The 25,673-nt window shown below is 35.0% G+C and overlaps 1 protein-coding gene across 1 annotated transcript in view; it reads left to right on the top strand.

The window, feature by feature from the left end:
• Nucleotides 1–25,673, top strand: part of LOC306868823 (adhesion G protein-coupled receptor L3-like) — a gene marked incomplete at its 5' end in the record, with an annotated part of 222,555 nt that overhangs the window by 157,718 nt on the left and 39,164 nt on the right. The window contains 5 exons of the mRNA XM_079415205.1: nt 6,972–7,094; nt 10,387–10,592; nt 12,478–12,654; nt 23,962–24,171; nt 25,367–25,587. Of these exons, the coding sequence (XP_079271331.1) occupies nt 6,972–7,094; nt 10,387–10,592; nt 12,478–12,654; nt 23,962–24,171; nt 25,367–25,587 (937 nt within the window). The remainder of the gene's footprint in view (nt 1–6,971; nt 7,095–10,386; nt 10,593–12,477; nt 12,655–23,961; nt 24,172–25,366; nt 25,588–25,673) is intronic.

The raw sequence follows: 25,673 nt of genomic DNA on the forward strand, positions 1-25,673 counted from the left end.
AGCAGCTGGCACGTGGGCCAGAGCACGCTCAAAGAGCAGCGTCAAAACGCGGTGGCAAAAGAGAAGAAGAGGAGAAGGGAGAGGACCAAGAGGTTGTAAGAGAGCATTTTTAAAAAGAAGAGGAGAAGGGTGACTAAGAGAGAGTTTGATGGTGTCCTGAATTTTTAAACTTGGCTTCTTGACACATCTCCTCTGGTGTCTTGAACAATTAGATAGGCTATTATCTTAGCTAGGGGTGTTCCTTCCATCACATGGTCCGAATTTTACACACTCTTGCAAAGTATAATTTTGGATGTGATTTCTATAACCAGAATAGTTCAAGTTTGTTTGTATAGCGCTTTTTACGATACAAATCGTTGCAAAGCAGCTCTACAGGAAATTAAGTTTCCACAATATATTTATATATTGCAGAACCTTAATATATTTAACTTATGGCAAAATTAGGTAATTCTGTATGTTGTCTGAGCGTTGGCATCCTCTGAGGTCCTCTGAGGGGTTGGCATTATCTTTTCTCAAGTGTTCGGTCATCTCAGATCATTTAAGGGTTGGATCCAGACTGAAGCTTCTGTCATTAGTTACCATGGGATGTTAATCAGAAACAGAGAAACAAATAGAGACATAATTAGCGTAGCTGCTGTTCCATCTAAGCAAAAATGATTTGTTCAACCCAAGCTAAAGAATAATAATAATGTACATTTGATCAGATATAACTGCAGTATAAGATTATAAGATGCATTATGTGAATGCTTGGCTAAAGAGATGTGTCTTTAATCTAGATTTAAGAGCCAAATGTGAAAAAGCTCTACCTCCTTTAGTGGACTTATGATACATTTGACAAAGAATTGATTGGAAGAAACATTTAAAGCATGATTTTTCTCATACACTCATACATACCAAACACGCATCTGAATCCTTCAGCTATTCAATAATGATTAAAAAGACATACATAATATTTGATTAAAACACGATAGTCTAATATGTGGGTTACAAACATAATATGGAGTTCTGCATAGAAATGTCCTTTTAGGATGATTTTATGTGCATATGAAAAGAAAGTCTTTGTATAGTTCTATGGAGAACGAAGGCATGTTCTTTAGACAAAGGAATGTTGGTTTGGTCTGTCTTCTATGTGGGGAGAAGTCAGTCTAAGGAAGCTCGTGAATTCAATCGTGGAACACGTGATGGCCATCTCTTTCACCATCAGTCTTGATTATTTGCCCCAAATTTGACGTTCTCCTTCCTGAATTGGAATATCAATAAGTGTTCTTTTGTCTCAAGGTTGTAAGCTGTTTTGTGAAAGAGGCTTGCTGGTTAGTTTGCTTGCTTCATACTAGTTTGAGCTAGGAATCTGATTTACGGCGTCCTGTTTCCTTGGGCCTCTCATGTTTCAATGATTCAGTCTCTGATATTCTACAATACTTACAAAAAAATAATATATATTTTCTCATTCAAATTTCACATGATTCACAGAGAATACATTTTTGCTTGATTAATTTGTCATATATATTTCACACAAATTACAGTAAAAAAAAAACTTGATAATTTGTCATAATAGGTCATTTGTCATAATAGGTAACTGTCATAATAGATAATAGACAATAGATATTTATCATAAATTACAGAAAAAATCCTTGATCATTTTGTCATTTATATTCGCCATAAATTACAGTAAGTAAATACTTTGAACATTTAATTATATATTTATTTTTCAAACATTACAGAACAAAATATCAATCCTTTTGTAATTTATATTTCTCATTAATTACATAAAAATATGCATTAATTATTTTATTATATATATATGTTTCAAAAATGACAAAAATCTTGATCATTTTTATATATATTTCACATAAATTACAGAAACAAATTGCTGAATCATTTTAGCATTTATATTTCTCAAAAGATGCTCAATCATTTTCTCATTGTCAGCACTGATAACAGGTTTTTATGGTTGAGCTTTGAATGCTGTCATCACTACAGTTTGTGTAAAAAAAATAAATATGAAATGTTTCTCATCTTCCAAATTGTTACTTTCAGGGTGTTACAAAAAAAAAACACACAAACAACAAAAAAAAAACACACATGGGATTTGTACCTCTAATGCATAAAAAAAAAAGTGTAAAGTGACACCAAAGCGTGCCTTATCCATAGAAAGCATCAGTTTTTGATTCTGATTGTGTTGGCAGATATCAGCACATCCAGCTATCAGCGACGTCCATGAACCCGAGCGACCCTGATACACACCGATAAACCTGCTTTCATCAAAGAGAACCTCATATCAGCGCCACACCACCATTAGCACACGCATTTGACTCCTTTTTGTGTGCGACTCATGTTATTTCATTCACTGGAAGGCGTAATTAAGCATTTTTAAACGAAAGGCTGAGTGAGCATATGCTCCGAGCTATAATTTAGTGTCGTTTGCGACTCGTTTTGCAGCCCGCAGAGGAATCGGACGAGACATTTTGAGGACGCCTACGCTTTTCTGTCCCACTCGCATCTGTTTGTGAATATCACAGTGTGAATGTCAGCATTCCCAAGATCAGGCTGTGTATTCCTCTGGGATGAAAGCGGATGCATCTCCCATTCCTAAAGACGGGGATTTAAGGCGGTCTGGCTGCCATGGAAACTCCAGAATGTAGGTCTGCCTTCCCTCTGCGGATATGGTCGCATTTTGAGAATTAATAAAACAGAATTTATCGTGTCTGGCATGCGATTTATCCTGATATTAAGGGATCCGGAGCTGGGCTCCGCGGGGGGAGGGAGTCCCTCCCGACAAACTTTTTCTGAGGGTTATTTTATATCCTCCGTGCTGCGCGGCGATTAATCTATGGGCTGTGACACCTTTAGCAGACCTTCAGGCCCTGTTTGATGAGGTTAGTTCGCAGCGTTATACGGTTTGTTTGGCCCGTGGGGCCGCTGAGTCCATCACTGGCACCAGCGAGATGAAAAGCAGCCTTCAGTTAAAGGAATAGATCAGCCGAAATTGAAAAGTTTACACACTCTCGTGTCATTTCAAACCCATATTATACTCTTTCTTCTGTGGAACACACAAGGAGATGCTGTTTCCATAAATACAGTGTCCAAAAAAAAATTTCTCACTCAGAAATTCACAATTCATTTCAAAGAAATGGCTGGTAACGCATTGAATAAATGTGAAATTTTGCAGACAAAATAGTATTTTCTTGTAAAACTCTCCAGTAGTCTGTTTTGTTTACTTCAAAACTTTGGAAAACCATTTATACGGTGTATAGTCAAGCTTCAAAAAGCATTCATATGTGCTCCCATCTCATCTATGTGACTTTTGCACTATATTCCAAGACATGTTTTGCGAGAAACGTCCTGAAATGTAAGAATTATTCATCCAACTCATGCAAAAGTCAGTGACGTTTGACGTTAAACTTGCCGCAATGCATCTAAAGTGATGTTTGGAATCAAGGCTCACTGGAAAAACTGCCCCTACCTATATTTTTTCTAAATGAACAATTCACTGCAGTTTCCAGCTGAAATTAACACTAGTGGCTGTAAAACAACAATTGTGTTCCTTAACACACAAATTATGATTACAGAGAAATTATTGATTAATAAAGACTTATTTTCAAGTAGTTACTTGTACAATTCTATGTTATAACCTCAAAACAGTTTTACCATAGTGCATGATTTGTAAACTAAGCATTTTGACATTTGCATCACATAACAAGCTCCATATATATACAGGTTTTCTGATGTAGTAAACTTGCTCAACAGCGCACCCGGTACAGCACTGTATTTGAGATGCAACACGTTAAAATACAAGTTCTATGAAAAACCAGTCACAATCAAAAAGCTCAAAAAAGCTAAAATGACATGATTGCTTCAGAAAATGTGTTTTTATCACATTTTTGCTTTTATTAAATCTTATTGGTTAGGTTTAGAGTAGATAGTATGTTATTTTCATACACGATAGAGTATTGCAACTCAACCACGCATTTCATTTACAAACAGCTGTGATACGTACAACAACCAATGTTAAACATTGCCAGATTCACATTCATCTGTTTCAGATAAAACTGAACGTGCTTTTAGCACGACTTACTGGACATTTCACTTTAAAACTGTAAGATGCAACATAATATAATTTTTCAGAAATATCGCCATAGGTACTTTTTTTCCAATGATCCTGTGTTGTATGTTGTGAATGCACACAGACATAAAACATTAGAAATATTAATGACTTAAATTTTGGTATCGTGCTTGCACAAACCCATCAAATGGCTCCAGAAGACTTGGACCACCATTTAGGCTAGTTTTATATAGTTTTAGTTTTTTGAAGCTACACCCCTCTGAATTTTCCTCAGATAATCTCCTTTTGTGTTTCAGAGAAGAATGTCAGTCATACGGGTTTGCATTATGATTTTTGTGCAAACTATCCCTTTAAGGCGACGCAGAGTGCCAACATCGCGCCATGTGGAGAATCGAGAGAAGATTAGCGGCGTTGCCATCTGATGATAGTGTTGATGACACAGTCGTTTGGGGAAATAAAAGCCTGTTTGTGTGTGAGAATGGATGCTCATCTTTTGCCAACTTACCCTGAAGTGGTTGTTATCCTCCTCCTTCGGTTGAATATAATGCGCTTTAAAAAAAAATGGCACGCCATTGTATTTAGATTTCCCTCTTTTTGATGGAAAGTGTGTTTGTCCTCACGCTCATAATCTGGCGAGCAGATTTTGGGCGATTAACATGTTATTTAAACAGGCTTTTGATTTCTCTCGAGGCACAACAGCGTCTCGGCCTGCTGTTTGCAGTCTTAAGCTTTTCACAGCGATGCTGGAAGAATGAAAAAGTATTTCCTGCAAGCTATAGTCGTCTGGTTCTGCCCACCGCTCTTTATCGCTCTCCTTTGTCCTGTCGGCGGCGAATACCTGCAGCGGTGGTAAGCGGGCCCACGCCGCCCCGCCGCCAAATGAGTTTCTCTTTTGGGATTTTTAATGCTAATTTTGGTTTGATAAGTGTTTGTGTAAATGCTGAGGGATATTGCGGCTGACTTCTTTTCAGCTTCTCTGAAAGCATGTTTATGAATGCCCAAAATCAGGCTGCAGGCCTGGCGTGATGCAGTGAGTCAGTGCATTCATACTTTAATTAGAGAGCTGTGCTGAATCTCTGTCGAAATCTCAGGCAACGCAAGATGCTTTGATTTGTGCAAACAGCACAGCAGGAGTTTCATTCTCCGTTTGAACTTTTTTCAAATTGCAGACTCTATGCAAGTATGTGATGCAAACATTTCGATGTCGTGCATCGTTGCGTTTTAAAATGTGTGTTGTCAAAGTTTTTATTTTGGTTCAACTACTGTTATGAAGGAGTATTATCTGAAAGAGAAAAAGTATAGAAGTGGTCAGTGTGAACGGAAACCAACAGGGTGCTCTTGTAAGACAGAAGCAGCATCTGTGACAGACTTCAAGTATTACCTCCGCTGGAATTGCTGCAGTTCAATCCTATTTATGTCACATAATCCTGTTTCCAAGTAAGTTTGGTCTTACAGACCTGTTGCTATGAGAACAACTGAGATATGTTTGGAAGAACTAAACAATCCAGATCGAGTTAAATCCTCAAATTAATCTAGCTCTGTAATCCACATATGCAAAAACAGAACTTGAGACCTTGAGAACTGTATTAGTCTGATTAGTGATTCAATCATTCAGATTCAATGATTAATGGAAAAAAAATCTGTTCAAAGGAATTATTTGTTTATGAATCAGGCATTGCTACAGTTTTATTGAACACCAAATAGAGATCAATCTTTTCAGTGAATTACAATTTAAATACCTCACACAAAATGCTTATATGAAATCAGAAGATTGCAGAATAACACACAAGTGGGATGGAGCTCATATGTAAAACAGCTTTTGTTTCAGTCCTTTTTCAGAATAAGAATCGGAATCAGAATCAAAAAGAGTTTTATTGCCAAGTATGTTTGCACATACAAGGAATTTGTTTTAGTGTCACGGCTTCCAGTACAGAGAGAAAACAACAAGGACAACAACACACAGATAATAAAACATAAGAGAAAGGGAAGTGGTGTGTGGCCAAGTAAGGTGACCCATACTCAGAATTTGTGCTCTGCATTTAACCCATCCAAGTGTACACACAGCAGTGAACACACACCCGGAGCAGTGGGCAGCCATTGCTGCGGCGCCCGGGGAGCAGTTGGGGGTTCTGTGTCTTGCTCAAGGGTCTCACCTCAGTCGTGGTATTGAGGGTGGAGAGAGTGTTGGTTATTCACTCCCCCCTACAATCCCTGCTTCAGACTCGAACCCATGACCTTCGGGCTACAAGTCGAACTCTCTATCCATTAGGCCACGACTGCCCTGTGTGAATAAATAAAAAATGAAAAAGCACACACACACGCACACACGCACGCAGGTGTGCTATAGACAAAATAGAATTAGAAATAGAATAAGAAATAAGATGTAGGGATGTGCTAGGATGTATGGTGATGAGTAAATAAGCTTATTGCACAGTTTTATTGCACAGTGGGAGAACATTTAACTGTTCATGAGGTAGATTGCCAGGGCAAAGAAACTGGTCTTGTTCCTAGCTGTCCTGATATTCGGTTCTCTGTACGCTGACCAGATGGCAAAAGTTCAAAAAGGAGATGGCATGGATGTGAGGGATCCAGAGTGATTTTCTGAGCCCTTTTTCTCACTCTGGATGTATACAGTTCTTAGAGGGTGGGCAGGGGAGCATCAATCATCCTTTCAGCAGACCGAACTGTCCTCTGTAGTGTTCTGATTTTGTGGCTGAGCCAAACCAGACAGTTAGTGAAGTGGACAGGACAGACTTCACGTTCATTATACTTCTAAACTCAAAATACCTCAGTTGAATTCTGAGGTGTGTTATTGCCAGAATCCTCACTTGCCATGCATTGTGTGGATTATTTGTATGGTTTAACTGTGTGTGTGTGTGTGTGTGTGTGTGTGTTTGTCTTTGTTTAGAGCTGGAGGTGGCGAGGATGAGCACAGACGGAAATCTTCCCGATCTGAAGTTTCCACAGACGGGAGGCCAGGGAAACGCCATCCACCTGTCAGCCAACACCCTCAAACAACACGGCAGAAACGGTACAGACACGACACAGCGGCAGACACGGGGTTATGAGACGGTCATATGTGACTCTAGCTGAAACTAAAATTATCTAAAATAAAAAAAAAAAAAAAAATAGTTGCCAGCACAAAATGTTTCATTTTCTTTAAGTGAAGTTCTAAAACTATAATGAAGAAGAAAAACAAAACAATTTACAGTAATTTAATACACACACACACACACACACACATGTGTGTATATATATATATATATATATATATATATATATATATATAATTTTTCTATTTATCTATTTTATATTATTTAACTAGTTGTCAATGCAATATTTATAATTTTCATTTTGAATTAGTAAAATAACTAAATAAATTAAAAACAAATTAAAACCAAAAAAATAGACATTAAATTAAATATATTAAAGAAAAAAAAATCAACTAGTTGCCAAGGCAGCATATCTTTCATTTAAAGTTTGATAAAATAAAATTTTGCTAAAATAAAATATGTTAAAATAACTAAAACTAAACACTAAAACCATTAAAAATGAACTAAACATAAAATAAAACATTAAAAAAACTTTATGCTTAAAACATTACCTGAAATAAAATGAAAAAAAAAATAATAATAATTAGTATTTTCGTATTTAATTTTAAGTATTTTAATATTTAATTTTAACTACTTGCCAAGGCAACATTTCTTAATTTTTTTTTAGCTTAATTTGTAGTAAAATCAGCATAACTAAATAAAGTAAAACTAAAATTTAAACTGTAAAATATACCTAAACTGAACTAAAAAAACAAACAAACTAAAAACTTTAACTTATTTAAATTAGTTGCCAAGGCAATATTTCTCATTTTCCTTTAGTTTAAGTTGAAGTACTAAAATAACTACAACTAAAATTAATGAAAACTATATAGACATTTTTTTTTGTTTAAATGCACAACATTTGTTTTACTTTTACTAAATTAAAATGAAGAAAAAAAAATAAAAGAAATATTAAACATTTTTTGTGATTTGTTGTTCTTGTGAGTCAGTGATCCAGAAGTGACAGGGAGGCCGTGGTGGGGTGATTTTTCATTTATTTTCAAGAAAAAAAGCAAGTGAGACGCGTAAATAACAAGCAGAACTGTAGCTCTGTCAAAGCAGGCAGTAAAGCACTAATGACATTTCAATATAGCTGTACGGGTAGATTTTTTCCTCCCTTTTTCTCGCTCACTCGAAACCTTTGTGGCTCTCAGTAAATGCTGCCGAGAGGAACAAAGCATTATGGGTGTTATGTATTCATTACATGATCTACCGAATCCCATCTAATCAAAGCTCAAATTATTTAACTTCATTGCTCTTTTCCTCTAATATAACGGCTGAAACAGGGCTTCGATCAGCTGGAGATGGTGTCTGCTTGATCTCTATGATGTGGTAATGAAGAGTTTTTAGTGAGCGCTAAAGAAACGTGTGGCTGAACCCCGGTATGCCCCATCAAGCCATGCTCAACAGCAGATTTAACAAGTTTTGCTTTGTTATACTGTTGCTTTGGCTTTGTAAAGGCTTAAGCAGGTGGCACGGTCAAAGAAATTACCTTTTCCATTAAGGGCCAATATTTGCCCACTTAAAGTCATTTTTATAAGGAGGATTTTTATAAGAGCTTTTATAAGGGCAAAGTTTTTCTAACCTTGTATGTACAGTGTGCATCATGTAATAAATGAAGATGAATAAAACCCTAAAGGTGGTTACCAATCAAATTAATTTGTGGTCAATAAAATCCATCATTGCACATCAGAAGTGGCACATAAACTGTATATAAAGTCTAATTTTTAATAAAAACTTTTTTTTTTTTTTTTTTTTTTTTTTTTTAAAGAAGCTTTCATTCAGCTAGGATGCGTTAAATTGATCGAAAGTGAAAGATATTTATAGTGTTACAAAATATTTATATTTCAGATAAATGCCGTTCTTTAAAACTGTGTATTCATCAAAGGATCCTGAAAAATAAAATGTATCACGGTTTCCACAAAAATACTGGGCAGCACAACTGTTTTTGTCACGGTGCACACAGCGGGGAGGAACGAGCAACACGAGATGTGGAATAAACTCAAATCAAACAGTCTTTAATAAATCCAAACAGGGCAAGACAAGGCAGGGCAGATACACAGGAACACAAGGAGTAACGAGTAGACCAGACAAAATCTAACTGAACAGGCAGGAACTAAATACACAGGCTAATTAAACACACACAGCTGAATGAAGTCATAATCAAACATAACAAGGACAGGAACATGACCATATATGGAAACATGAGGGCGGGACACACAAGACACACGACATAAGGCTGACAGTTTTCAACATTGATAATAGCAATGTTTGTTGATCAGTAAATCAGTATATTAGAATGATTTCTGAAGGATCATGTGACACTGAAGACTGGAGCAATGATGCTGAAAATACAGCTTTGATCACATAAATAAATTACAGTTTACAATATATTCACATAGAAAACAGCTGATTTAAATAGTAATAATATTTGACAAATTTTCATCCAATCTTTTATAAATTTTTGATCAAACAAATGCAGCCTTGGTGAGCAGAAGAGACTTCTTTCCAAAACATCTAAACACTCTCAACTGTTTGATGCAGCTCAGAGATGCCATGAATGCATATACACTACAATTACATGAAAAATGTTATAGTAAAATATTTTCAGTATAGAAATATTAAATTTACTTTTAAATATGAAACAAGTGACTGTTATAAGTGAGTCATTGAATCATTGACTCACCCGATTTGTTCAAAAACATATTCATTCAGTAACAAAACATAATGTGCAATGGTTCTGCTGTGGCTTTGTTTGGAGCTATTTTTGCTTGTGAAATAGAACAAAAACAGTATTGTGTCTAAAATGCTAAGATCCATCCATCATTCCATGGGCTCTCACCCGTTGTTGTCCAAAAAATGCTAAGATACTTAATATTAATGTCTTGTTATTAACCTGTAATATAAAATCAATATCACATTTGCAGTTATGCTGTTATTTGGGGAAAAAACTGTACTCTTGCATGTGTGCATATGTTTTAAATATTCAAAACAAACTCATACAGGGGCATATTCAGGCCCAATCTGCATATTTCTCAGATTTGGTGGCATTTTTGTTCCAAGCCTCCGTTAATGATTGACCGATTTATTTGATTCTCTCAAATGTGAGGCTTTTTTCAGCTTCTGTTGAGTAGCCAAATTTTTCTGAACAATTTTTCTGAAACAACTGAACTTTGTCATACAAATGCTGAATAAATTCATAAAGAAACTAATCGCCGCTCTGTCTTTCAGGGGAGATCCGGATGGCGTTCGTCCTGTACAAGCATCTGGGTTCGTATCTGTCCACTGAAAACGCCAGCATGAAGTTCAGCAGCGAGACGCTGAACACAAACTACTCTGTCATCGTCAACTCTCCCATTATAACGGCGGCCATCAACAAAGACAGCAACAAAGTCTACCTGTCCGACCCCGTCATATTCACCGTGCGACATATTCAGGTACGGAGCCGTGCAGTTTGTGTTGCATTCGCTGTGAGGTTTGTTGTTAGAATAAAACATCATTTTTCTAAGGAAATTCCTTGGAATAATCATGCGTTTGATTGGTTGGGTAATTCAGATGAAGAGGTAATGAATCAGCGGGTCCCTCAGTCACACCACCAGCATTTATGCCTGAATTATGTTTCTCCAAGCATTTTATTGAAACACACCCAGAAAATCACACACACAAACTCTGCCTCGGCTGTGATTAGACAGGTTAGGAATCTGTGTCCGCAGAAGATTTCCACAGAATCGCAGCTCTGCGTGTCTGTTTGTTATAGATTTTGGCCAATTTCCTAATGCTTTCAGCCACCAGTAAGAGTGATCAATTCTGTAAAAAAAAAACAATAGACCCATCACAAAAAATTCTAATGGTTTCCACCACAAATACCATTACAAACCATCAACTTTTAACCATTAAAACCATTAAAAATGTTTTTTTTTTGTATTGTGTTTTGGGACATATTCCATTAGGATTTATTGGTTTTAACAAGCCACCTATAGAAGGTAACCAATTACCAGTAGAGACCCACAGGGTCCATTACAGTTTCCATTGAAACCAATACAAGTCCCATTATAACCAGCAAAACCATTACAAATTTTGTGATGGTGTCTATTGTTTTTCTCAGCAGGCACCTGCTTAAGGCCTGCTCACAACATATTGTTATCATCCTTCCTGCAATGTCATGATTGGTAAAAAATAGTTCTGCTCGTTAAAATCTGCCCATTCCCTTGCCACCAGCATTTAAGCTTGAATTATTTTTCTCCAAGCGCTTTATTGAAACGCACCCAAACATTGACACACTCACAGAATCTCTGGCTCCAGGCTTGATTAGAGCTGGGAACGTGGTTTCCTGTCTGTGTGTGTAGGATTCGCTCACGGGAGAAAGATATCGGCAAATCCACAAGGAATCTTCAGATTTCCACAGAATACCAGCCGCCAGCCACCCGGAGTCTCTGTTTGTTATAGATTTTGGCTAATTTGATAATTCTTTAGCCACCAGTGAGAGTCTTTTACTCTCGGTTCCTGAGTTTAAATCCATTCCTTAGAATTTGTCTCCAAAATTGGTTAAATATTGTAGTTTAGAGGCCTCGGCATGGAATGGAGGCTAGATTGATTAGTTTGATGAATTTATTCAAAATTATTCTGTATTTGCTTACCCTTGTGAAAAAAGAACTGCACTTGAGTAGTGGAAATAATATTCTTTAAATTAGTATCATTGGGATGCTATTATAGATTTTAGAAGCAGTTTTTATTTTTATAGTTTCTGTTTCATTTTAATTTTAGTTAAAGTTTTAGTATTTTTTATTTATTTAGTAATTTTTAGTTGTTTTTTGTAACTGTTTCTATAGTTTTTTTTAATTAATGTGTATTTTGTATAAATTATTATTTATTAATTAAATTATTAATTGTATTTATCATTTTATATATGTATAGTTTGTAATACTTGTATTTAATTGTGCTTTCTTGTAATTAATGTTAATGTATTTGTAGTTTTTTATTAATTTAGCATTTTTATTTTAGTTTAATTTTTTTTATTATTTTACAATATCAAGTAACACTAAATCAAAATGATAAATTTTGCTTTGGCAACTAGCTACATCTTTATATGTAATTTCATAATTACTTGTATTGTCTTTGAAATATAGGTAAATGGTTCAGCCAGTCATCCAGTTTTGTCTTTATCATCCATCCTGCAGTTTTATGATCAGTTCTGCTGGTTAAACTCTTTTGGCCAGTGTTTTGCTGAAGGTTTTGGACTCTGCGTGTAACTCTTATTCTGGCTTATGTTGTGTGTTTAGCTGCTTTCCTCTCTGATGCAGTTTGTTCTTCCTCGTCTTTCAGCAGTCAGAGGAGAGTTTCAACCCCAACTGTTCGTTCTGGAGCTACTCGAAGCGCAGTATGACGGGCTTCTGGTCGACGCAGGACTGCCGGCTGCTGGGAACCAACCGAACGCACACCACCTGCTCCTGCACACACCTCACCAACTTCGCTGTGCTCATGGCTCACGTGGACGTGAAGGTAGAGACCCCACAAACACATCTGTCCCAGATATAAACATCAGACTATTCATCTGTCAGCGCGTGAAAACACTGCATGCCGATCACTGCAGAAATTGTTTACACAACCATTTTTGCGCTCGCTTCAATGCAACAATTTACACATTGCAACAATTTTGCATGTTTTACAAATGAATAACGGTATTACGAACACCCCTAAATATGTAAACATATCTAATTAACGTTTCTCTTGCCATTTAGCATGAAAAACATAAATCCTAACACTGGAAGCTATTACGTATAATGAATTATAAATAAATAACTGTAACCAAAGTTAAAATGCATTATAATATTTGAAATCTGAAATTGATTGATTACAATGTGTTTTAATGCATTATACTAAAAGTGTTGTAACATATTTTAACTGTGCATTGCACGGCCTAATTAATGCATTACAAAAATGTTTATAATGCATTATGTATAAAAGCTTCAGGTGTTGACCAGGTTTTTTAGTTTTAAGCTAAATAAAACCATAAAAATAACTTTTTTTTGTTCGTTTTTTTAAAATAAAATAAAATAAACATTGACTTATAACATTACAAGTTAATATATGAAGAGTTCAGATGCAAAAACCTTTAAATGCTATTTGAATGCTATTTATTTTTTCAGGCTTCTATGTGTAGGTTCAATAATTTCAATTTAATGGCAATGAATAGTTTCTTTTCATTGCCATATAAATGAAGTAACTGAACATATTATATATATATATATATATATATATATATATATATATATATATATATACTTAATGTGTATATATATATATATATATATATTTATATATTAACATTTATTTCCTAAAATACTAAAATAAAAATGTATTAAAATACCTTTTAATTTTACTGAAAGCTTTTTGTATTTATTGCCATTTTTAATCATTTTAAGTATGTAAATATAATTACTTAAATGACAAAAATGCACAACAAATTACTAAAATATTTTACTAAAATTAAAATGAAAACTGAAAATACAAAAATAACTGATATAATATAAATCGAAATCTAATAGTATCTCAGTGGTACTACAATAACACTATATGATGTAAATCATCCTGGGATGTGTTGGAGGTGCAGAATGTGCTCTGAAGAAATCAGAAGACAGACGTGCGCTGTGTTTGTGTGAGGCAGGTGGATGTGGAGCAGCTCTCTGCAGAGACTGTTTATTGTTTGCTGATGACTGCAGGCTGTGAGGTGCATTGTGGGAGATCAGCGGGTGGGCGGTCTTTATCTCTCCATATGATCCATGATCAACGCCGATTCCCAGCCAAGCGACTTAATACACGCCCAACAAACACGCACACGCTGGTGTAGTTGCATTGTTACTGTTGCTTTCGGTTGGTTTTGTGTGTTTTTTAAAGACCAATATGATGCGTCTGATGTGCAGCTCGACGCCTGCTGAGTTTTTGTGAGTCGCTGCCATGCACTCTTTTCAGCTGCTCACCTATTAGTGCTGTTTGACTGTTCTTGTGTTGTTGTTACTCTATTGAAGTCCATTGTTGTGTCGGTGTGGTCGAGCGCAGGGGTTTTTCTCCGTCTGGCAAGCGTGGGGTCGCATGGGACGGAGCCTCAGCCAGGTGCATTTAGTCTAAAAGCTGCATTTACATTTTCCATTCAGAGCCCGAGTTCGGTTTTACCTGGAGAGAAACAGAAGAACAATTGACGGGAGTGAAAAAAAGTGAAAAATGAGGCGGAGAAAAGAAATTTTGACAGATGAAAGGAAGGCCCTGTGGAGCGCCGTCGACAGCTGAGGCTCTCTTGAGAGAAGTAGATGTCTGACAGACGTTTTGATTAGCAAGTGAGAAGGGAAATCTGTGGGTCTCCTCCAGGTCCTGCTGTTTAAAATAAAAATTTGCCACTCAGATTTCATTTTAGCTGTGTGAGTCATGTCCGGAAGTAGAGGTCAAGAATGGTGAGGATTGGAGACACACCCATTTTAGACAGTGACACGCCCACAACATAATTGGACACGCCCACATTTGGGCATGAGTACTAGTGTTATTATCGAAAACAAAAACTATTACAAAATATTTGATAAGGGGAAACAAAACTGCTATTGAATATAAATATCAGATGAAAACCTCACAAATTTTACTCTAAAATAAGATAAATTTAAGTACTAAATTTCCTGAATTTAAAACTAAAGAGAAAGTAAATTGAAGATAAACAGAAATATTTAAAATTAACAAAAACTAAAGATATTGACAAAAATCTGAATTTAACTTAAATTAAAATGAAAACGTAAAAGGTTTTATTAATTACAATATTAATAAATATTCTAATAGTTTAGAACTAATAATAAAATAAGCACACACAGTCATCAGAAATAGACACACCCACATCATGTGTAGCCACACCCACCACACATTTGAAACACCCACTGTGGGCTTAGCCACACCCACTGTACATATTGGGTTTGTGGGCGTGTCTTTTTAGAGCTTGTGGTCCTTCGGAAATATATCTAACATATCAAACACCCTGGGTGCTTGTGCTTGTGTAGTCAGGCACACGATCGGCCAAGTAAACCAGATCTCATTAACTATGTAATAAAAAATAAATAAAATGTAATCTTTTTGTACACGAAAGGCTACTTCAAAATACTTTAGAATTGTTGCATTGGCTATAACTGAAATAAAATACTTTTGAAAACATCAAGTAAAATGTAAACAAATATATATATATATATATATATATATATATAATTATTATGATTATTATTATTGTAATTAGAAATGTTGTCTCATATGCAAGTCCCTTGGAATAAAAGTGTCTGCTAAATGATTAAATGTAAATATAAATATAAAATAATAAAAGCTGAAATACTAAAATTGAAATATAAATAAATGGAAAGCTAAATAGAAATATTTAAAATAAAAAAAGACAAAAGCATGCAACAAAATTGTTAAAACAAACAAAATTTGAAATTAACTAATTGTTTGTAATAAATAAATATATAAATGAATAAAATTGATGTACATTTTGGAGAGATGAGTTAAGTTAAGAATTAGAAATGTTGAACAAAAGTAAGTGGAAATACTAAAATTACTAGAAGTAAAATGAAAACTAATTAAAGCTAAATGGAAATACTTGAAGTCAACAAAAGCTACAAAGGAGAATAATAAAGAGAAAAGCATGTAACGAGATTACTAAAATGTAAACTAAAATTAAAATGAACTAATCTGTTCTACACTGCCAAAACTGCACAGCATTGCACAGGATTTCTTTGTTTCCAAAATGAAGATGTTGTACTGCAGAACTTTAAGCCACAACCATTTCAGATATGACCACTCATTTAGGCACAGCCAGACCCACATAACTGTACGGCCTCATAGATGAGCTTCATTTTTTTGTCCATGTGTTGACCATTGAGGAAGGATAGCGAGGTTTAGCGGGTCGATCCTCACAGGTGAGTGTTGTGTTGTTGCCATGGCTTTGGCGGCGGCAGTGATAGCGAGAGCTGGAGTGATGCTGAGTCTGGGGACAATGTCAGACAATCGTCATCCATCAATCTTAAAGGAGGCCGCTGGTCGCCATGGTTACCTCACGCTCTCATCGCAGAGGTGTGCGTGTGCAAGGCGACACAATTACAGCTCGTTAGGATGAGGAAATGAGGACTGATTGAATTCTGATTCTGATTCTTCATGAATGACTGAAATCATTCAGCACATTCACTCTCATCTCAACTGAAGCAAACTTTACGTTCCTCTTCCTGCTGCTACTCACATACACTACTGCTCAAAAGTTTGAAGTTGGTAACATTTGTTTTAATATCATTTTAATTAAGAAGTCTCATCTGCTCACCAAGGCCGAATTTATTTGATCAAAAATGCAGTAAAATTAGTAATATTGTGAAATAGTATTACAATTTAAAATAGGTGTTTTCTATGTAGGGATGCAACGATTATAGATTTTGCTGGTACGATTATTGTCTGATGAATAATCACGGTTTTACGATTATGACGATTATTAGGCATTTATTCATTTCCCAACATTAATAATGTATAAAATCACATGAACACTCTTTAGATGTTAAAGTGTTATTTATTGCTGGCTTTTGAAACAGAAATAACACAGTAACCAACAATACAGCACAAAATAATAATAAACAAACAACAAACAAAAGTCCATCTCTCCCATTAGAATTAAAAAAGGTGACCGCTGCTCTGTAAACATCCATGACAGTATTTCTCTTTTGAAAATAATGAACGAAAGAACAATAGGTAGGTCCCATTTGTTAACATTAGTTAAAGCAGGTTAACATTAACTAAAAATGTGCAATAGCTAATTGTTGCAGTTAATATTCTTTGTTAATGTTGATTAATAAAAAATACAACTATGTTAGTTAATGTTAGCTCCATTGAATTATATTAAGACAACTTTTGATTTTATAATGTATTATTAAAAGTTTAAATTAAGATAGCATTATTAATAAATGCAGTCATTGTTTTTTCATGTTAACTAATGGAACTTGTGTTACTGAACAATAATAACGAATCAGTCGTTGATATATAGATATCACTCTATTATAGATATTCGCACTTGTGCTCCTAAATACATTTTCCAGTTCGACTTCGCACACATCTATTTTTAGTCGCAAATGCGAGTGAAATGCTCGCACTGTGGAGCCCTGAACACTACTATCGACAGGCATTTCTTTGGTGGAAATAAAGATTCGCTGTTTAGTCCCTCTGTCACTATTATAATTAGTGTAGTAGCCTCAGTGTCTCTGATAAGCACGTAATTTTAAGCTGGTGCACCACTAGTGTGACTTTGTTTTCATTTTGCACAAGCTGCAACAGTTCAGCTCCGTGCAACAGAAACACTCGGTTTTGTGGAACCTTTACGATTAATTAACCGTGACGTTTTAAAGCGCGGTTAATCGCGGAACCGCTTAATCGCTGCATCCCTATTTCTATGTGAATATCTGTTCAATTCATATTTAGAAATATCATTTCATATTTATATACTGAAAATGTTATTTTGAAACATGTCCCTGTAAAACATGTACTGTAATTGTAGTGTAAATGCATTCATGCCATTTCTGAGCTGCATCAATTTATTATTATCATTATTAAATTAGATTATTTAGATTATTTAATGATTTTGACAGAAGTTTCTTCTGCTCACCAATGCTGTTTTTTTTAATTTAAAAAATACAGTAAAAACAGGAATATTTTGAAATATTTTTACAATTTAAAATAACTGCTTTTTATATGAATATACAGTAAAATGTCATTTATTTTTGTGATTAAAGCTGAATTTTCAGCATCATTACTCCAGTCTTCCGTGTCACGTGATCTTCAGAAATCATTATAATATACTGATCTGCTGCAACTGACTGTAGATTAAATTATCTTGAACAGTGGTTCCCAACCTCCCCCCCCCCACATTATATTTATACACGCCCATATATATATATATATATATATATATATATATATATATATATATATATATATATATGCAATACTAATATAATTTTTTTGGTCTCTTAGAAATGCACATTTGACATTGAGTTGACAAGTTAGGATGCAGATGTAAATTTATGCTCATTATCAAAATCAGTAACATCTGTAAAAACTGCAGCAACCTCCTTTTTTATATGGTGAAATTAGATTTTTCTGACTGTTTCAGTTTTATTAAAATTAACCATTGTTCTTCCATAGTAGCATACATTTACATCATGATAACCAGAGTTAAACCACACATATAGCACCTCAATACTGTGGTAAAAATGCAACTATATGGTGTCTAGGTAGCCTATTTATATGTAAAACAGTTGTCTAAGTACATTTATTATAAATGCACAAACGCTCAGTAGCCCCTCACTGCAGAACAAAGATCCAGGGGTGGGGTTGGATCCACATCTAGGGGGTGGAGATGGTAGGTTTAGGGGTGGGGATGGGTGGGTTTAGGGATCAGGGGGTGGAGATGGTAGGTTTAGGGGTGGGGATGGGTGGGTTAGGGATCAGGGGGTGGAGATGGGTAGGTTTAGGGGTGGGGATGGGTGGGTTTAGGGATCAGGGGGTGGAGACGGGTAGGTTTAGGTAAATGTAAGTTGGGAGGAGTTGGATCTAGATCCAACCACACCCCCTGGATCTTGTGTTCTGCAGTGAGGACCATCTCCAAACGCTAGCCCCACATTTCTGCCACAATACCATGGTGCAGTTAGTGTTACTACAGTAAATCCATGGTAAACGATGGCGTTTTGTAGATTGAAAAGCCTTCTGACTGTATCGCTGCACGCAGTGTTCTGCTGTTTTATCTGGATTTAAACTAGTTTATATCAGTTGACTGATATGGACTGATACTAGTTTATACCAGTAATTTGTGTTCTTCACTGAATTCAAGCACTTCTCACTGGATCTCACAGCGCTGTTTAGTGGTTGTGTGATCGGTGAGCAAACACATCTGCTCTAGTCAGCTCGCTCTGCTCTGCACTGATCTAGAAGACTGACATGATCTCATTTATTCAGATTTCTCTGAAGCGTTTTTCTGTGTAAAATGTTTTCTACTGCCACTTGAGTACACATTAAAACGTGTTTAAACCGTGTGAACTGTATGTATGTTTGGTAACACATGATCATACAGGAGAACTGATGAACTGCTGCTGGTGATTGTTGATGTTACGTATAATCCAGGTGGGAACACAAGACAAGGCAGGCAGGAATATCAAAATAATAAGCTTTACTCTCAGAGACTTAGAAGGGCGTAACATATACAATTATGGACAAAAACTGAGCAGAAAGGATGACTTGGGACAGCTAGTGCAGCTGACGAGGGATGAACAGGTCATGGGAGTTAACTAATCAAGACTAATGAGCAAATTAATCCTAAACTGAACAGGAACAAAACCAAATAAGGAAACACGGAAAAAGGCAGATAAAACAGAAAAAGACAAACCTAAAGTCCAATATCCTAACAGTTGAAGATTTAACTGGTTCATTGAAACAAAATGATCAAATTAATTGATTTGTGGAAACTTCTCAGCACTAGACTGTGTGTGTGTGTGTGTGTGTGTGAGAGTGAGAGAGACATCAGCTGATACTGAGGGAAGAGGAACACAGACAGGTTATAAATCTACCAGATCTCGAATCTGAAAGTGCACACACACACACACACACACACACGCACACGCGCACACGCACACACGCACACACACACACACACACACACACACACGCACGCACTGATCTCTTTTCCTTTTTGTCTCGGTGTGTTTGATGGAGAGCAGAGCTCTATTAATCACACACCTGCTCCATCACCTCTGTGAGTGTGTGAGTAAGTGAGTGAGTGAGTGAGTGAGTGTTAGTGTGTGTGTGTGTGTGAGTGTGTGAGTGAGTGAGTAAGTGAGTGAGTGTTAGTGTGTGTGTGTTTCAAAATGTTTTGTATTATTACTATGTATTTGGTTATATTGATGCATATGAATGAAAATTATTAAATATTGTCATTCCTTATTGAAAAAAAGAGACCAAGACATTTCTTGAATGTTTTAACTACATTCCTTAAACAATTTCAGTCTACTTGACAACAATTGCTATTTGGACATTTAAAGCCAATTCAGGTGTGAAGGACATTTAAAGCCAATTCAGGTGTGAAGTCATTTTCTGCTTCTTCTTCTTCCGCTCTTGAGTCTATGGCAGCCCATAGAACCGCTTGCAGGAAAGTTATGACATTTGGCACACTGATAGAGGACAGGGTCATCATTAACCGTAGCACATTTGGAGTCTCTTACTCAAAATCTCTAGCGCCACCAACAGTTCAAAATATTGCACTCATTTTTATGCTAATAACATTTGAACCATACAGGCTAGAAACAAAATTCTCATTTCTTTTGATATAATACTGAAACCAGATTAAAAAAGTGATGGAATTCAAGTTAATTAGTCAAACTGTTCTCGAAAAATCTGTGAATGAATTTGACGAAGAACACACAAAAGTGGACATCAGTCTATATCTCCACAACGCTTTAGCATATTAAAGCCAAAATTTGTGTGTCTTATAATAACCATGACCTGAGGCTAACTGCACAGTTTCGGCACAGCGCCGCCTAGTGGTCAAGAGATATGAAAAATGGACATTTGTACTTATAACTTCTGACTGCTTTGGCTAAAAATCACATGACTAGTCTCTATAGATTTGGTACAACATACAAGTTGAACAATACTTTTTTTTTTTTTTTTTTTACCACGTCAGCCATTTTGGGGATCAACCACTTTGAATTTGATGTAAAATACTATTATAGTCGTCACTGGGGTGGTGCCTTTCACTAAGATGTACATTTTAGGTGCCAATATGCACTTTTAAGGTACTATTATGCACTTTTTAGTAGTTGTGTTTTTTTTGCAAAGGCAGCGCCCCAGTGACAGCTTTTGTACCTTCTTTATTTTTCTGAGAGTGCATGTACATGTGTGTGAGTGTGTGTTTATAGGCACGTAGATTTACTTGAGCTCAGCATTGACTCTATAAAGTCAGAGACTCGCTGTGGATTCTGCTGAGCAGGCTTCAGCTGTTGATTTACTTACAGCACTGACACACACACACACACACACACACACACTGCTGTTGAATGTAAAGGAGATATAGCGCTCAAGGGTGAGTGGGCCTCAGGAAGAGTGATGTGTTATGTGCTCAACGGCCCTCTGGGGCTCAAACACACACACATATATAAGCTGTGTACTGTTACCTATGCAGCGCTCATAAATATTCATGTGCTGTGTTCTTCAGAAGTGCTGACATCCGGTCTTCCAGACTCAAAGTCTTCTGGGATGCGTCCCATATCAGCTGTGCTCTTCTCCCCTGGCTGTGTGGCCTCCGTAGGGACCCTACAGAGGGAATCGGTGACAGCGTCTGCGGGATCTGAGCACTTTAACTGCAGTGCGATAATAAATCAAACTCACTGTCACCCGCACTTAACAGAAAATACACAATAGATGCGTGAAGCTAGCAGTGCTGGAAGATAGTTTGTGGCTTTGCAGTAAAATATGCTCTTTTTAAGGTAATTAATTACACCATAAGATATTAACAAGAAGTTGCTACCTACATTTGTCTGTGGGCAAAGGTTCACCATCAGTGTGAATAGTTCCATGGCACTGTTTCTATTTACTAGTCACTAGAACAATAAATAAACAAATCATTTAAAATATATCCTAATATATTTGAAATTCAACATTTTAAAATTATAATAATAATTCAAATTAAATTAAGTTAAATATTTGATTTATAATGAATAATATTTATTTGTGGCTGAGTACCTTGAACAATAAATAAATCAAACATAAAATTAAAAAATATCATGTTTTATTTAAAAAATATATTTATAAATCATAAAATTATAATTTTAAACTCTAAAAAGTATAATACATTTAAAAAAAATATTTAATTATGTATGGGTCTCTAGAACATGCTGTCAAATGATTAATCGTGATTAATCGCATCCATAATACAAGTTTTTTTATGTAATATATCTGTGTGTACTGTGTATATTTATTATGCATATATAAATACACACACATACTGTATATATTTTGAAAATATTTAAATATATTTACATGTATATATTAACATTTATATACTTTGTTATATATAAATATATTTAATATACATATTTTTCTTAAATATATACATGCATTTGTGTGTATTTATATGTACATAAACATAAATAAATATACACAGTACACACACATATATATCATGTAAACAAAAACTTTTATTTTGGATGTGATTAATCACGATTAATCGTTTGACAGCACTAATAAATAATAATATAATCTTAAATAATTAAAAAAATCACAATAATCATTTTAATTGTTACATATATTTAAAAATATATATTTTTAAAATGGTATTTGTATATACATATTTAAAAACAAATATATGCACAATTTAAAAAAAATATATACTCATTAATTGATTGATTGATTGATTAACTGGGCCCCTAAAACGAACAATCAATCAATTAATTTTGGCATAAAGCATAAAATCTTGATATTTGTCACCATCAAGCCCTTGTGGAAAAGTTTAACAGTTTTGGCAAAGCAACATCTTCTGAATAAGAAATCATGAAAAAAAAAAAAAAAAAATAGTAGTTCAATCTTTGTAAATTCTTCACAGATAATCATTACTGTGCTCTCTTCAGATGCCTGCGGTCATGGCGAGTACAATAATACCCATCTTACCAAAGTCTGAAAATCTAAAATTTTATTGAAAACTTGCTTTTTGAAATTCCTACATGTTTCATCATCTTCGGCTCAGATATTCTTGACACCATGCCAATAAAAATATACTAACATGTTGATACACTTTTGATACCCCAGACCATGTGTGACACATCAACAAAACTGACAATGAGGATGGTGAACTTCAGGAGAAGCTGACGTTTGGTGATGCTTTCGCTTATTCAGATGAATCAATTTGGGTGGAATCACATACTGCAGCGCAAAAAAACAAAACAAAATCTCCATCAGTATTTTCTTAGTTTTCCAGTGAAAATATGCAAACGGTCTCTTAAAAACAAGATTAATTTAATCTCAAGCAAATTTGAAGTAACTGTGTAAAATATTAAGACTTGTTTTCAATATATCTTGAAGCAAGTTTGTTTGTTTGTTTGTTTTTTTACCCAAAAGCAATGTTTATGTTCTTGTTTACTCATGCATTAAACCAAATTTGAAAGTTTTAGGGCTATTGTGCAAAAAAAAAAAAAGTAGAGAAAAGCAAAAGTAAAATAAATAAATAAACATAATATATTTATGCAGAAGTGTTATTTTAGTAGTATTTATTTATCTATATATATTTATTTATCTAATATATATATACATTTTATTTTGTTTTAGCAATTGCGTGCCATGTACGTTTGTCATTTTTATTATTTTGGGGTTTTAGCTTTATATCTAATAGTTGCGTTTGTTGTTTTATTTTTTCTCTCGTTTTGAATGAACAAAAAATATGTTAAATAGTGTTAGTTTTAGTAAACAGTAACAACAGAGTTATGGCACAGTTTAATTTCCTGGAGAACAAAACAAAAATACTGCTTCTTTTCATTTTATTTTATTTCATTATTTCATTTTATGTTACATATTGTGGATATCCTTGAAATTGTGCAAAACTCAGCCTGCTGTAAAGGTCTGAAATCGTTGCTCTGATGTTCTCTCGTACTTTGATGGTGCGGCTGTTTATCTGTAATTGCTGTTTGCAGCAATGTTTTGATATCCAGTTGTAATATTTCTGTTCAGAGGGATGTGAAAGCGTTCTGATCTGTCTCTTTCTCTCTGCAGACGGCAGGCCCGGTTCATGATCTGCTGCTGGACGTCATCACGTGGGTGGGCATCCTGCTGTCTCTGGTCTGTCTGCTCGTCTGCATCTTCACCTTCTGCTTCTTCCGCGGCCTGCAGAGCGACAGGAACACCATCCACAAGAACCTGTGTATCTCTCTCTTCATCGCTGAAACGCTCTTCCTCACCGGCATCAACCGCGCAGACCAGCCCGTACGACACACACACACACACACACACACACAAATCACATTTCCAGTGTTGTTTTAGTAATATGAATAGCTATTGGGGTTTTTTTATTTTGAATTTTGTTTTATTTTTATAATTTCCATTTCTATTTCAAATTTGGTTAAAGTTTCAGTAATTTTATTATGTGCATTTACCATTTTTTTTTTTTTTTTTAATGTTTATAGAATTTTTATTATTTTTTTTTACTTCAGTTTGTTTTTGTAGTACTTCAATATAAATGAAATCAAAATATTTTATTTTATTTAAAAGAACAATATTTTTTATTTTTTAATTAATGATAATAGCATGAATTATTTATTTTTTTTAACTGGAAAAGTTTTGTTCGTTTGTTCATTCATTCATTCATTTAAAATATCTATATAGTTTTGTTTTGTTTTTTTCAGTTTAACTATACTTTTATTTCAGTTATTTTAGTACCTATGCTTATTAAAATGAAAATTGGAAACGTTGCCTTGGCAACTAACTGAAATAAAACAAGTGTACAGTAAATATTTTCATATTTTATTTAAGTTGACATCTTTTTTTTTATTTCAAGTAACAATAATATTTTTATGGTAGTTTTCATCAAGTATAATAACCCTGATCTTTTCATTCTGTTTATTTTTTTTTTAATCATGAACATTCGTTAAATTTGTTACATTTATGCTTGCCAGTAGAGTAAGAAAAAATAATTCAAAATAATAATAATTCACTGAAAACAAATCTTATGAAAATAATTATAAATATTATCTTGCACAATTTTGCTTCTTAAGTAAATTTAGTTTTAAGAATGTTTAGATATTTTTACTGATAAAGAATGTGATTTTTGCACTTCATGTGCTGTGTGTGTGATTTAGTATTAAACATCCTACTCTTTTGACGTACTGCTTTTTCCATGCTGTGCAGCTGGGGAGATCGTGTATTTGGACACGGGATGTTTTAAATGGCTGACTGCATGCTTTTATTAGTTCATGAGAGGGTGAAATAGCACAAGTGTGTGTCATAAAGATTTAATGAGAGAGCATTCAGTGTGTGTGACTCTAATGCAGAACATCATGCATGATTCATATTCTTTAAACCCTCTTATTTCATATTTTTCAATTATCTGAGAAGGTTTGTGAGGTCGCAGAACAGCATCCATCATCTCCATGTAACAAGAGAGTTTGTGTGCATCTTTCAGATCGCCTGCGCCGTCTTTGCGGCTCTGTTGCATTTCTTCTTCCTGTCTGCGTTCACGTGGATGTTTCTGGAAGGCGTTCAGCTCTACATCATGCTGGTGGAGGTGTTCGAGAGCGAGCATTCACGCAGGAGGTATTTCTACCTGGCCGGATATGGCATTCCTGCGCTCATCGTGGCTGTTTCTGCCGCGGTGGATTACCGCAGTTACGGGACGGACAGCGTGTGAGTCTCTTTCACACACACACACACATACACACAGATGCAAATCTGAGTCTTCATCAGTGTTCATTTTGACAGCAAATGTTAAT

The sequence above is a fragment of the Barbus barbus genome (genome assembly GCF_936440315.1).
Source record: "Barbus barbus genome assembly, chromosome: 1".
Lineage (NCBI taxonomy): Eukaryota > Metazoa > Chordata > Actinopteri > Cypriniformes > Cyprinidae > Barbus > Barbus barbus.